The sequence below is a fragment of the Takifugu flavidus genome, chromosome 5 (genome assembly GCF_003711565.1).
Source record: "Takifugu flavidus isolate HTHZ2018 chromosome 5, ASM371156v2, whole genome shotgun sequence".
Taxonomy (NCBI): Eukaryota; Metazoa; Chordata; class Actinopteri; order Tetraodontiformes; family Tetraodontidae; genus Takifugu; species Takifugu flavidus.
In genome coordinates this window covers 8476007-8490948 of record NC_079524.1, presented here as the reverse complement: position 1 = coordinate 8490948, position 14942 = coordinate 8476007, and the positions used below count along the sequence as shown (strand labels likewise).

The 14942-nt window shown below is 42.4% G+C and overlaps 1 protein-coding gene across 1 annotated transcript in view; it reads left to right on the top strand.

Moving 5' to 3' along the window:
• Positions 1 to 14942, top strand: part of pde4d (phosphodiesterase 4D, cAMP-specific) — a 98347-nt gene that overhangs the window by 5263 nt on the left and 78142 nt on the right. The window contains 2 exon segments of the mRNA XM_057033583.1: positions 1801 to 1859; positions 11669 to 11901. Coding sequence (XP_056889563.1) covers positions 1801 to 1859; positions 11669 to 11901 — 292 coding nt within the window.

The following is a 14942-nucleotide window of genomic DNA, read 5'->3' as shown; positions in this document are numbered from 1 at the left end:
GTTTTTCTGTCCGTGTGTAATTACCTGGCCACCCTGTCACTTCACATCTATTTAGTGGAACTGGGCCAGGCCTAAAGAACCAGAGTGGGGGAATAATACGTGCCCTGGTTGACCGATCTCTCATTGAAAGTACATCCAGTATTGTTGATGACTCCTGGCAGACAGGGACAGAGTGGACTTGGTGTTGTTTCTGAGCTCATGCTCCATGGAAATGAAGGATTATGCGGTAAATAGCAAGTGACATGCAGCTGCTGCTCTAGGTGGTCCGCGCTGTTAAAAGCCAATCGCTTGTGCCACGAGATGAACTTAAGACGCACAATCGCACACAGGGCTGCAACCCTGGAGGAAAAAGGCAATGTAAACGGGAGGGAAATTGCTCCAACTGTTCTAAATCAAAAGAACAGTTATTTCCCCCACCTGTCACCGACCAACTGATATCAAGGGCAGCCTTTGCACAACCCAAACACAAGCAGACCGTCTGCTTACGACCCAGTCAGACCGCATTTAATCTGGACCGCTTGGATCTTTGAAGTTGTGCAGGATGTCATGCTTGTGTCACAACGTTTTACACTCTCCAAGGAGACGGCGACATCTAATTCAGATCAATACGTCTTGGTTAGGCAATGAGCACAAATGGTGGGTTGTGCTGGAGGGGGGGGGGGTGGGGGGGGGGTCGGTTGGTAGACAAAGATGAGCAGGTGTCGAGTCAGGGTCATTAGAGCAGGTAAACAGAACAGGGTTGCGTAACCCTTGCTGATAATTCACTGACCTTTACCTTACAGTCTAATGCATTCTAATCAGCCACTGGATCTCAGCATGGTTGCACTTGCAATAACACACAACCGCGCATTAAAACTTTAAACTTCAACAACCCCCACCTTTAAACTTCAACAACCCCCCCCCCTCCCCCCCCCCCCCCCCTCAGCCCTTTACTAACCTTTATTACTCTGGTTTCCATATTCACTTCTGGCATCTGTCAGTATAATTCCATCTCTTTATCATTCTAAACCGCATGTCCTTCCCGTCTCGATTTCTCCGTCTTACTGAGCTGGATTAATCCTTCTCTCCTTCCCCACTATTCAGCCCAATATACAAGTCATCGTACGCCCTCTCTTTGGCCTTCGCAACCTCTCTCTTTATCTTAGGTTGCATCTCTGCACTGTTGACTCTCTCCTGTCCGCTCGGTGTCACGCTCCTTCTCAGCTAACCTCTTTCCCTGCTCACACTCCTGTGCTTCCTCATCTCACCACCAAGTCTCCTCACCTCCTTCCCTTCCAGAAGACTTGGATGTCGTGTCCTAGCTGTCTCCCTGATTACATCAGTTGTAGCTGTCCAGTCTTCTGGAATCACCCGTTGACCACCCAGTCAGGAAAACGCTCTTACTTTTTCAGCTTCCACCGGTTCTCCTCTGTGCTCTCTTTAAACTCTACCAACAAACTCCTTCTTCAAAATGACTCCTGCTCCATTTCTCTATACCCTCCCCCTAAGCTTCTAGTCTTGCGATATTTCCACCTGGTCTCCTGAACACACAGAATCTCCACCTTGCTCCTCTGAAACCTTTGAATATCAACCAGCTCTGTAGCTTCGCTGTTAATTCTTTTGGAGACCCTCTCCTTGCCTACGGACATGCCATCCTCCTCTATAACATTGAACAAAGCTGTAATTATTTCACATAGTTTTATTACGAATTGTTTTTTTTTTTTTCATATAATAATATACACATTATATATGAATTTTTTGGGACAACATCCTCCAGATTTGTACCACTTAGGTCACATATCTGTCTTTTTCTCTCTTTAGCATTGGCACGCACCATGCAAAAGAATGACAGGGCCAGGGACGACGGACAAAAGGACAGTGTAAGTGTACACCACACTCCTCTCTTTTATAGCGCTCTGACGCACTTCCTTATACTTCCTGTGATTCTCCACTATGCACGCTCACGCTCACAATCACAAAGAAAATTGGAAGAAAAACAAAAGAAAATACTCCAATATACACCATTGATATTCTATATCCAACACCTTGCTTTCTCAGTTCTTTCACCCATCCCCCGCCTCTCCCGTCAACAAAAGACTGTATGGGCTTGTGTGTCATCAGAGGTGTACACAAGCTGTCTATAACCCCCCTTCCCACTTCCCAAGTCCCAGTTTAACAGACAGGTTTCTGGATTCCCTGTCAAACAGCCACAGAGGTCAGAGCCGCTGTGCTCAACAAGAGATGGAGCTCAGATAAACCAACAGCAGACACTAACAGAAAGACACTGCTTCCCTTCCCCCATATGCATGAATAAGATATTCAATTACACCCATGTGTGATGACCTTGAATAGAAGTTCAAAGGTTGGGCTTCCCACTGTGTGAGTCTTTCAAATTGGCTGACATTTCAGAGAGGTAGATGCAAATCATATTTTCCCTGTGTGAAATTTACAAGAAACCCTTTATAGTCAGACTTTTCCACATGCTTCATCTGCAGTGTATAGAAATTGCTATCTTCATCCTGTAATCTGCTCTCATTTCATCTCCCGTGGGATGAAAGTGTGTTTTATTTGCTTTAAACAAAGCGGGGCTTTCCGGTAACTTGTGAATTCATTTTTCAGCAAATCAGAATTGATGCTAATGAACCCCTGTGGGGGACATTAAGGCCAGAGGTCACTGCTGAAACATTTAAATGCAAACCTGGCTGCCGGACAGGCATGTGAGCCCACTGATGTGTTGCTTAAAAATAGATCAGAATCCACATGCTTATTAAAAATCAGCAGAAAAATGACTTTAAAAGAAGGACAAATTACTAACAGAGCAGAACTTATTGATGATTCACATATTGATTTTTTCTTCATTAGAAGTGTGTGTGTGTGTGTGTGGGGGGGGGGGCACAAGTGAGTGCTGCAGTTCAGTTTCCTATTCTTGTTTAGCTGTAAACTGCAGGTTTTGAAAGCAAAGTTTTACACTGCAATAGCTTCCTTAGATAGAGTAAGGAGGGGAGAGGGGAGATAAGTGGGAGAGAAATGGCTGGAACATCCAGAGAGCACGTTTTATCGCAGAGTAGACTCAGAAGTTGAAAACAAACTGGGAGTGGCAGAGATGCTTCTTTGCCATCCAGATACACTGAGGTAGAGCAAGGACACAGGCTGTTAATGAGTACACTTCTGCAAGGCTCTTTGGGAAGGAGGCGGGGGTTTGCTCAATCAGGCGCCACCATTGATGAATAGTTATGAGTCACCTTATCAGCATCACCATGGATACGCAGATGTGACTGTGGCCCTATGAATGTGACGAGGGAATAGAAATTGCCCAAATAGTGCGTCGTCTCCTTCCTGCTCACATTTGGATCAACAATTAGGGCCCAGCAGGGATCGGGGGGGTGTCCATGCCATGTGTTAGAGCCTCGCTGGCCTGCAGTAGAGAGATGAAAGCCTTATACGATGCAGACCTCTTCTGCAGATTAAACTTGTGTGAAAGGTGCTACTGTGTGAGCAGTGAAAGATGGAGGATTTAAATTAAACTTGAATTAATTGCCCTGCAAGGACAGCTTACACAAACATCACACGCGCACAGGTGAGAGATGCAAGTAGAGGAGAAGTGGAAGTTGTTGACAAGCTATTAAATGAGGAAAGGCAAGGAAATTAGATTGAAGGGTGCAACTGTCGGGGGACGTTAGTCAAAGAAGGAAAGTGACTGCAGGATAAGTGCCGGAAGCAGGAGGACAAAATAAAAAATAAAAATGGATTTGGGATAATGAAATAAAGGGCTCAGATTATGATTTATACAACTATGGCCTAAAAATTCCTAACCACAGACCTTACAGCAGCGCTCTGATGTGCTGTTCTATCATCCCTTCCTTACTCTTAGTGCTGGGAATCCCCACCAAGCTTTGGCCCCCACACAATAGAGACAACAAATCTTCACTTGGGCTTTTAAGGAAATTGAAAAACCTGTTGCCAAGGACGTGATGCAGAGCTGATGTGGGCCGTCTACAGTCCTCAGTCATGATGACCTTAATGACTTACTATGACTTTTCATAATGGGATTCTCAGAGGACGGAGGGGTCTTTGAAAGCTGTGGCTTTCAAAGACCCCTCCCTCCACTGCACAGGTCACCCCGGCTCTCTGCTCTACTCTCTTTCATTTTTTTAAAATTATTTTTTCATTTGATATCTAAGTATCCACGTGTGCTTTATGAATGACATCAGGCTGTAATTTACTTGGTACAGGCGATTAAAGATTTCTACAAATCTAGTTTCTCTCCCATTACAGATACTTGGACAGAAATGAAGGTTGTCTCATGAGAATATCTGCCATCACTGTGTTTCTGTGGAAACTGGAAGTTAACTTTCACATGACTGACAAGACCCCAGGGCAGCTTTTGTCCCCTGGAGGCCATGATGCCTCACTATTACCGTCAGTGATGTAAGCCAAGCACATTTATGCTGTGGCCATTTCAGATTAGCAATTCCAGTCACTGCAATGTGAACACTTTTGCTTTAGTGTGTAGCTCATTTTTAAAGTTATTTTGATAAGACTAGTCAATGTTTTAAATGGAAGTATTGATCTTTCTTTAATTTTTATGTGCTGGTGAGCTGTCTTTATGTGTATTTATGGTGTTGCTGTGTGTAAAGAAGTATCGTCACTTCTCATTTCAATTCTCAAAGGCTGTTGACGACATTGAAAGGGTGATTACTCTTCAAAAAAGGTGTTTGGCGGCACACCGCATGGCAGTTGCATGAAAACTGGTGCGTGAACTCTGCTCTGGTTGACAGAGAGAACTCATGGAGTCATCGATCTGCCACCCTGTTAGTGTCACCGTTAACCCAGATTGAATTCATGGGCGACACATGCAGGATGTTTCCCCACCCGAGATCTTATTACAAAACAATCAAAAGCTTCATCTTCACAGCTGATTTACTGTCTGTGTGTACCAGACATGTAAAATGGGCTGTTATATATCTTTATTATTTGCAAAGACGAGAAACATTTTTATAAAATCTTTTATTTCTTTTTTTTCATCTTGTCAGACAGATGTTGATGGTATCTATAATTTTTGCAACTGCGGCAAACGTGTTCCCCTCCCTGGACGTCTGAGGTGGCTCAGTGATATTTCATCTCATTACAGACCAGAGTGTCACTGAGCCTTGCCTCGAGCCATGAACAACTCTAGGTCACATCCCTGCGAGGCATTTCCTCTCCTGAGGAGAAGAAACCTTTTGTTTGTTTTTCAGATTAACTAATTCAAATCTTTCCTCAAAAAATGAAAAAAAAAATCAGCACACTACTCCGACTATATTTTTTATTCTATGCATTTTTGTGGGTCTAATTTTTTTTAGTCAAGTAAGAAGCCATTAGCTGAGACAGAAAAAAGGATGAACACGTCACTGCTCCACGTATACCACGGATGTCTAAGAATAGAAAGACAATTTACATTTAAGAGATGCCAGAGACCAGGAGATATTTCACACGTAGTCTCATCATTAGTGAATGTGGAACAGTTGAGAATACACGATATTTCACACAGTGTCTAACGAAACAGAGGTAAATTTACCAATTCATTCACTTCATTTGACATCATGATCGGACCCGCCTGAGGTCACACCTTTGTGTTTTCAGCCTCTCAACCGTCTGCTGTGCATTTACAGAAATCTGCCTGTTAGCGTTAAAGAGCAAGGTTTTTGCGTGATGTCAACGAAACATCTAATTTCTAATTCCAAAAGGAAGCCCTCATGTTTCATTTATGGAGTTCCAGTCTCCTGCAGCATGTTACCATTACACAACATTCCCATAGGACAAGGCTGTATAGATCTCATGAACTATGGCCCGAGACAGGCTGTGGAATATTTCAAGCAGATCCAAAATGTAATCCTCCACCTCGTTCTTTCTTTCTTGCCTCACACGTGTAGCTGCTGAGCTGAGTACTGTTTACTGTAGGCGATGAGCTGTGTTAATTTTTATTACCTCACAGAATACTCTGTTTTACTACTCTGTGATCTAGCAGATCAAGCAGTAAAAACACCCCAGCTGTAAATACCAGCCTCTCTCACCATGAAGCTACAAGATAAACCTGTTCTTTTGAAGCAACCCTTTCAATATTTTGCTTATTTAAAAGGGAGAAAATTCCATCGATGCCACATTCAGTTGGTTATAAATAATTGATGCTAATCAAACTTCATTTATGTGCAGATATCTTGTAGATCAAACAGTATAAAATGTCGTGCTTCTTTCCAGAGAGCTACCTGCAGCCTAACATAGGAACCAAACATTCCTTGCCTGCATAGTGATGGATCTCTTCCATCCGCAATCTCTCGTTTTCATCTCGTCTCTTTTTCTTGCCTTCCTCTTTTGGTCCACCTGAGTTTCTATCACTCCCTTTGTTACTTTGCGGGCTTTCCCCTGCAATCCATTTAAAATCCATTTGGGCGATAAGATCGATCGCTTAACATAGAGCACACAGATGACTGATGGTGCTGAAAATGAAAAGTGGCCCGTTCTGAATAGTGCAGGATGCCCCCTGGCTAAACGGGATAAAGCACATTCCCATATTTTAATCACAGTCTTCTGATTGCAATTATTGTTATTTTTTTATACACCCAATCTGTCCACCTCTCCTGTTTTAGGATCAGCATTTTGGCTTTCACTCCCACATATGATTGATACATGATAACAATAAATCATGCGCATGGATGGCTTTAAATACTGTTAACAGCAGACCCAAATTGAGGCAAGTTATGCTGCTTGATCCCCAGCTGTTTTGCTTGGAAATGGACCCCGATGGCACGATGCGTTGTTTGATTACAGCGGGACAAATACAATGATGAAAGGAGACAGCGAGAAAAGAAAAGAAAAGAAAAGAAAAGAAAAGAAAAGAAAAGAGGCAGAGCAGGATGGAAGGCAACATGGCAAATTTAAAAATGCCTTCACCTTGATTCTTCTGTGAAAGAATATATATATATATATACAGTATATATATATAGTAGTGGAGTGACGGTAGTCTAAATGTCCATACAATGACTACCTCCTCACGAAGGGACAGGTCTGATTTGTTTTTGATTTATTCCCTCCTTTGGCTGCTCACATGATTTTAACTACTCATTGGAGGTTTTTATTTCTGAATTTAATCAAACACTTTGTCACATAGAAAGTTAGATTTAGCTCCCCTGTGCTCCTGAGAGTTGTAAACCCAATACATGTACTGAAGCTATACAGAAGCAATAAATATAGCTCTGCCCTAGAATTCCAAGTGGCAAAGCTGAACGTTAATGCGTCTTGTGCATCCTGACAAGCAGGCTTGACATATGACAAGTGCCTCAAAACGTGTGTGCGCAGGTGAAGAATCAGACACACAGGGTCACGAAGCAGTGAGGTTTTTATAGGACTTTGACATTGTTTAACTGATTCGCGAAAAGTCGCGAAAAAAAATGCACAAAATGTCTAGAAGGCTGCCCCTTGGTGTCATAAAATCTGACCGGTTCTCAAATAATTCACTGAACCCACCGATGGACTGACACATGAAGTACATGGAGAGGAACAGAAGAGTCACAGCAGACCAATTAACCTTTAACTGATCCCACTTATCATAGAGGAGTACTTCAGCCAATAGGACAGACAAGTGAATGGAATTGAAGGGCTACCCCCCCCCCCCCCCCCCCCCACACACACACACACACACACGTGCACACACACACACACACATCCTCACCTCTGTAGTCTCTACAGTCTCTTGTGTCATACCTCATTGATGATGGGCATGACTTAAATAGATCAGAAATTTATTTCAACATTCTATCTGTTATTCTGCTTTTTATGCCTCCTGCCAGGAAGCTGTTTATTTTATTCACACATTACTTTATTATTAATGCCAGATGCCATCTGGCATTCATCAAAGAAGAAACACCACAGAACTATCAAAGGCTTTGCAGATTTCTGCAGCCAAAAATAGTACATTTGTATAAAAAGAAATACACTTTGCTTCATCTACTTAGGAATTTTCACTGTTGGATAAACTGGAAATCAAGTGTGAAAGGATTCATTAACACATTATTTTGTTATTACTGTTCTAGTGACAAAGCCCCATTACACGAGGGGTTTTTGCTCTGAAAACATGCCGCCAGAGGATTTCATAGGTTCTGTCTCTAAATTTGATCATACATTGGCTGTTTTATTTAACAAAAAGTGAGGGTTAATCGAGCCTGCTTCCTCGTTACCATCTGCAAACCTTCTATAGAAATCAGTTTAGTGCAGGTAATTATTGAATTTGCGACTGAAAGGCTTGATTTCATTCTGGATGATGATTGGCATGTTGAGGGATGCAGTGGTAGAAGAGCAGACGAGTAGGAGCTGCACGGCGGAGGGGAGGGCGAGGCTTTACAGTCACGACAAAGACGGCACACAGACACGCAGGCATCTTTTCTAATGAGACACAATACTGGGGAGCACTAAATGCCAGGATAATTTATTTGTTTTCTCTTGGAGGGTGAACTGCTGGTTTCATTCAGCAGGGAGCTCCAGGACACATATGTGCTCCTGGGCATGGCACCGACACAGCCAATGAATCTGATCTAACCTTGAAATACCTTGAAAAATAAGCCAGTTTCTAAAGTTTAATTAATATCAAGGAAACTGTAACAGGGTTTTACACATGAAGAAAGTTTGTAGTCCCCTGCATAAACTGCTTCTTTAAAAATCAAAGCTTTATTTTATCATTTTGATACAGAGTAATTGCATTACACCTATTCCCACAGTAACAGTTGCACAGTACGTTCAACCCTTTTAGGTTAAAATTACGATGAGCTCAATAGCTTTGTGTGGGCCTAAATGGCAAAACTTGATCCTTATTTAAAGAGGGACTATTCACTCATTGTTATTCATGCAGAGCAAATGAAAAGTCCTCATGGTGTGGCACAAGATTAATGGCAGCGTTGGCTTGAATTTATCATGCTGCCTCAGCAGCTCACTCCATAGATGTAATGTAAGTGTGCGCTTTTGTATTGAGAGCAGGCCCAAATTAAAGATGGCTCAAGAACCACTCAATAGGCAAGTAACCTATTCCCTCTGGGCTGCCTCGCATTAGAACTGGCAAAACTGTGCTTTTTTAATATTTGTTTCTTATATTTGAGATGCTTAGAGCAAGACACTCTTATGTCACCTGTCAATCTAGCAAAATCAGACCATCAAGGTGCATTTTAATCATTTGAAATATGATGATTTTTCAGGTGTTTAATGGACAGTACTTTAATAGAAGGCAGAAGACTTTCTTCATGCCTGTCAAGCACTTAATGGTGTATTGACCACCTGATGTGTTTCCTCCCGGCAAGCTTGCCTCCATAGATGAGTTTCTCTCCTCTCACTGATCTGAGCTTAGATTTGCTCTGTCTGAGCTGTTGGGCCTGTGTTGAGTCTTTTAGTCCCACTAAAGTCTTCTTTTTACTCCTGTATCTATTTCTAGTGCATATAGTCAGTGTAGTCACAAAGCTGTCAAACCCTCACACACACATAAACGCAGAAACACACACACACACCCTCTGATATGATGTTTGACCTTCAGCTTTGGGGCTCTTTTTTCTTCATTATCTTTGAAATGTTGACACCCTGATACCTTGCAGTCCAACTGTGGTTAATTCAGATAGTTGATTGGGATGAACAGACACCTATCTGTATGTCAGGATGTCAAAAGAATGAACTTTAGAGCTCAGAAAAAAGCTTCTACTGAGGCATAGATCTGGGAAGGTTCCCCAGACCACAGTGTACTCCATAATTCGGAAGTGGAGGAACTTTGGAATGACCAGGACTCTTCCCAAAGCTGGTCACTCCATTAATCCAGACAAAAGCCTCCAGCTTCCTTTTCCTCCAGAAAAGACCGTGAAGCACCTAAATGGACTCGCAGACTGTGAGAAACAGGATCCTCTAGGTTTAAAACCCAGCTTAAACTTGATTCCAAGCATCACGTTTGGAGGAAACACAACTCCGCTCATCACCTGCTCAGTACCATCCCTACAGCGAAGCACGCGGCGGCAGCATCACGCTGTGGGGGTGGTTCTCAGCATCTGGACCAGGAAGATCTGCAGAGAACAATGGAAGAATGTCCCCCAAACCCAGAAATCCCAACCAAGAAGAGGCTGTTAATGCTCCCAGGCAAGCTTCACCTAAGCAGAGAACGGAGTTGAGTCCTTATGACAATACAATATTTTAGGTTCTCACACATTTACAGAGGTTTTTGAATCTCAGTTTTTAATTTTTTTCTATTAGGGGGTTTTGAGTGTGGACTTAGAATATTTTTCTCTTTTACTTAAAGGCTGCAACATAACAAAATGTGAAGAAGTGAAAAGGGACTGAAAACTTATCCTAAATGATCCTTTCTCAAGTCTTTCCGTCTCAGCGAGACAGAATGGACTCCATCCTTCCGGCTGTGACTCATTTTGGTTCATATAATGGTCTTCACCATCACGCCTGCTACGTGTATTTATCATATCCAAAACTGTAAACCTATGATTTGCAAATCTTGACAACTTTTGAAATAAACATGTCGACGCCATGACAGCAGGGCCGCGGCGGTTAACCAAAGGTTTGGATGTAACACAATTAGTTAGGTTGCCAGGTCCTGGTCCCCTTTGATTTTATGGACTCCCAGTGTAGCTCGCTCTCCTTTCGGTTGATACGAGGCATCAACGCAGCCCCCACAGCTCCACCTCCTTGTGCTCACACAAAAACAGCAGCTGCCTCTGTGATGTCTCATCCTCGCCACACCTAACGACTGGGCGAATAAGACGCCACAGAGACTCCGCTGCCAGTTTTAGGCGATGAAGACAACAGAGTGTGTGTTATTACAGCAAGGAAACCTAAGCTGCTACCATGAATGATGCACCATTCATTAATTTGCAAAGACAACTGTTTTGCACAGTAAATAGGCAATGTTTTCCATGCTAACAGGACAGTGTCGACAGGATGGAACAATGGGTTCATTACAGAGGTTATGATTTACAGGTTTCAGGTGAAGACTGGTCAAACTTTTTTTTTCCTGGATGAGATGCATGACCTTCAAGCTGTAAGAAGCTGTAAGCAGGCTACACTGCTGGGAGCAGCTTTCTGTTTGCAACTAAGGTGACTAAGGCAACAAGGGGCCATGAGAGGACGAGTAAGGAGCTTCTGTGTGACCAGTGACAGGAGATTTCTTACTTTGTGGCTGTTGTCGTGATGACTCAATACGCTGACAGATGGTATGAAAAGTGGGTCACCTGTTGTGTGTTAGGTGGGCTGGAACGCCTGCAGGACCAGCTCCCTCGCCAGAAGGAAGCAGCGGAGCAGAAACTTGATCCACAGCTAAATTATAACTCCCAGCAGTCCAAAGTTCAAATTTAGGTAATAGTTCCAGGGTTGCATGGCCGTATTGAAAAGCACTCATTCTGTCCTCTTCTCCACTTTCTTTATCTGGTCTAATTTTTTTTACAAGCCGACAGCTGTTTTGCCATGCTTCTTTTAAATAAAAAGAAACATTCATTCTGAAATGTGTCATTATTTGACCTGTTTCTACCTTCAAAAAATTTATAATTACTGACTCTGTTGCTCATCACCATTCTGTTAATGTTATAATCATATTTTCCCTTTAATTTTGACTTATTTTAATTTCTGTGAGCATGTTCTTAACTGATCTGGTTAATCATTATATTCACTGACTCCTCTTCAGGTATCCAACGAGTCCTGTGACTCCCCAGAGCCGGTCACCTGCATGGAGCCCTTCCTCGTGCGGAGGCTGTCTTGTCGGACAGTCCAGTTGCCTCCTTTGGCCTTTAGACAGGCAGAACAATACTACTGTGATCGCAGACCTGAGTCGGACACAGTCACGGTACCACCACGACCCACAACACTGCCGCTCCGCACCCCACCACTCATCGCTATCACTACTGCTGACACCAGCAGGTAGGAGGATGTAAAAAAAAATTTTCCGCCACTATTTTCTCTATGCACTTATCAGATGGATTGCCTGGTGAATAGAATGGAGTGAGCTCCTAAACGTCAGTTTGTTCTCACAATATCTGAGTGCTCTGAAAAGCACGTAGATCAGTTTTAAGTGGTAGTCATGGTGACTCAAACATACACAGAATTGACATTCACAGAGTAGATTTACACAACTTTTGCCCCCAATATCTCTTAATCTTCAGTATGGGAAAGGTTTCACTTGAGATAACTTCCACACTGAATTACTGAAAATTCTTTCAATTGTATGCTCTTTCCCCAAACTATGAATCTCAAATGATGAAGCTTAGTGAGAGATTATGCCTCAGACAAAGGAGCTGAATCACAATCCACTTTAAGTCTGTTTTTTTAGATGTCTTTTTATGCCCTCAGTCTAATAGTAACCTTAACATTAAACATAGCCCATATAGGCCATTATGGAAACATCCATTATTAACTGCAGAATAGGTTGATGCCTCAGGATAACCTGTTGCATCGCTGTTTAATGCTGAAGGCACCCGACCAACCTTTAGTATTTGATAAGATGAGAATCTGCAGTAAATGCATGATACATTACTGGTGAGCATATCTATCTATCTATCTATCTATCTATCTATCTATCTATCTATCTATCTATCTATCGATCTATCTATCTATCTATCTATCTATCTATCTAGCGATCTATCTACTATCTATCTATCTATATCATCCTTCCATCCATCCAGCCGCATCCATCCATCCATCTATCTAGCTATCTATCGATCGATCTAGCGATCTAGCGAGCGATCGATCTATCTAGCTATCGAGCGATCGATCTAGCTATCTATCTATCTATCTATCATCCATCCGTCATCCATCCATCCATCCATCCATCCATCCAGCCATCCAGCTAGCTATCTATCTATCTATCTATCTATCTATCTATCTATCTATCTATCTATCTATCTATCTAGCTATCTATCTATCTATCTATCTATCTATCTATCTATCTATCTATCTATCGATCTAGCTATCATCCATCCGTCATCCATCCATCCATCCATCCATCCATCCATCTATCTATCTATCTATATCTATCTATCTATCTATCTATCTATCTATCTATCTATCTAGCTATCTAGCTATCATCTTCTATCTATCGAGCGATCTATCACCATCCGTCATCCATCATCCAGCCATCCATCCATCCACTAGCGAGCTATCTATCTATCGATCGATCTATCTATCTATCTATCTAGCTATCTATCGATCTATCTATCTATCTATCTATCTATCTATCATCCATCCGTCATCCATCCAGCCAGCCTCAGCCATCCATCTATCCATCGCGATCTAGCTATCTAGCATCCTCCGTCATCCATCATCCAGCAGCCATCCAGCCATCCTCTATCTATCTATCTATCGAGCGTCTATCTAAATCTATCTATCGATTATCTATCGAGCTATCGATCTTCGAGCTATCTAGCTATCGATCATCCATCCGTCATCCAGCCATCCATCCATCCATCCATCCATCCATCTATCTATCTAGCGAGCTTCTAGCTAGCGATCTATCTATCGATCTATCATCCATCCGTCATCCTCCATCCATCCATCCTCCCCATCTCTATCCATCTATCTAGCTATCTATCATCGATCTATCTAGCGATCTAGCTATCTATCTATCTATCTAGCTATCTATCTATCTATCTATCTATCTATCTATCTATCCGTCATCCATCCGTCATCCTCCATCCATCCTCCATCCATCCATCATCCAGCTCTATCTATCTATCTCTATCTATCTATCTATCTATCTATCTATCTATCGATCTATCCATCCGTCATCCTCCTCCTCCATCCATCCATCCATCCATCCATCCATCCATCCATCCATCCATCCAGCCCCATCCATCCATCTATCTATCTATCTATCTACTATCTATCTATCTATCTATCTATCTATCTATCTATCTATCTCTCTATATCTATCTATCTATCTATCTATCTATCTATCTAAGCTGCTAAACTGCTAAGGAATGTGCTGTGTATTGACCAACCCATTTTCTGGAAAATGCCATTAGCATTCACAGAAGATCCTGGAATCCTCTCGTGTGGGCTTCCTTGTGCCTTTGTTTAAGTCTCTTTCCTTTCAGAGACTTATCAGTAACTTTCTGTAATTCAGTATCAGCATACAGTAGACAGTGATGTGGAGATTGACAGGATTGCTGAAGCGCTGAATAAGGTTACACCTGTCATCTTCACGACTGGTTACGTACTGTAAATCTCATTCGTTCTTGCGAGTATTTAAGGGCACATTGGGAAATCAGCGTTGCCTTATCAACTGCAGAACCACCTTTGTGTGACTGTTCAGAGGGACTGTGATTGCTCGCATTGTTCTGGCCGGATAATAGAAAGATTACCTGGGTATGTTGGACTTACTTTCTGGTACAGGCCTCAATTCTCAAATCAGCTTCTTTATCGGAGGACCAGGGGTGGATGTAGCCAATGGCATTAGGAGCTACCACCTGAGGTGAAAGCCTGCAGGGTGCTCGCAGATGCATGATGCAGGCATGCTGTAAAGCTTCATATTTTAGTAGCAATGAACCACTACAAGACCCGTAAATATCTGCAGTACAGTGAAATAACACTTTCGGTCTATTTTAATGTTACGCTAGATAATGATGCTTTAAATTTTGGGTTGATTCAAGGAAAAATGGCTCCCATAGTTGAAACACAAACAGGAAACATACATGAGAGCGTTGTGTGTTGCTCTGCTGGCAATTATACATTCAGAATATAAAATTCTTGTTTCCAGATATAGAGCAATCGAGCCAGAGCTGTCTAATAAATCCAGTGGTCAGATTTACCGTGCCAGAGGAAAATCCCCGAACCCTTGGGATATTATCCACGGAAACTGACGGATTTAACCTGTCATTCAGAGAACACGATGATCTCTTTGATTGTAATAGCACACTTTGAAAGGTTTAATGCCTGGCTCATCACCACTGTGCTACTGCATACGA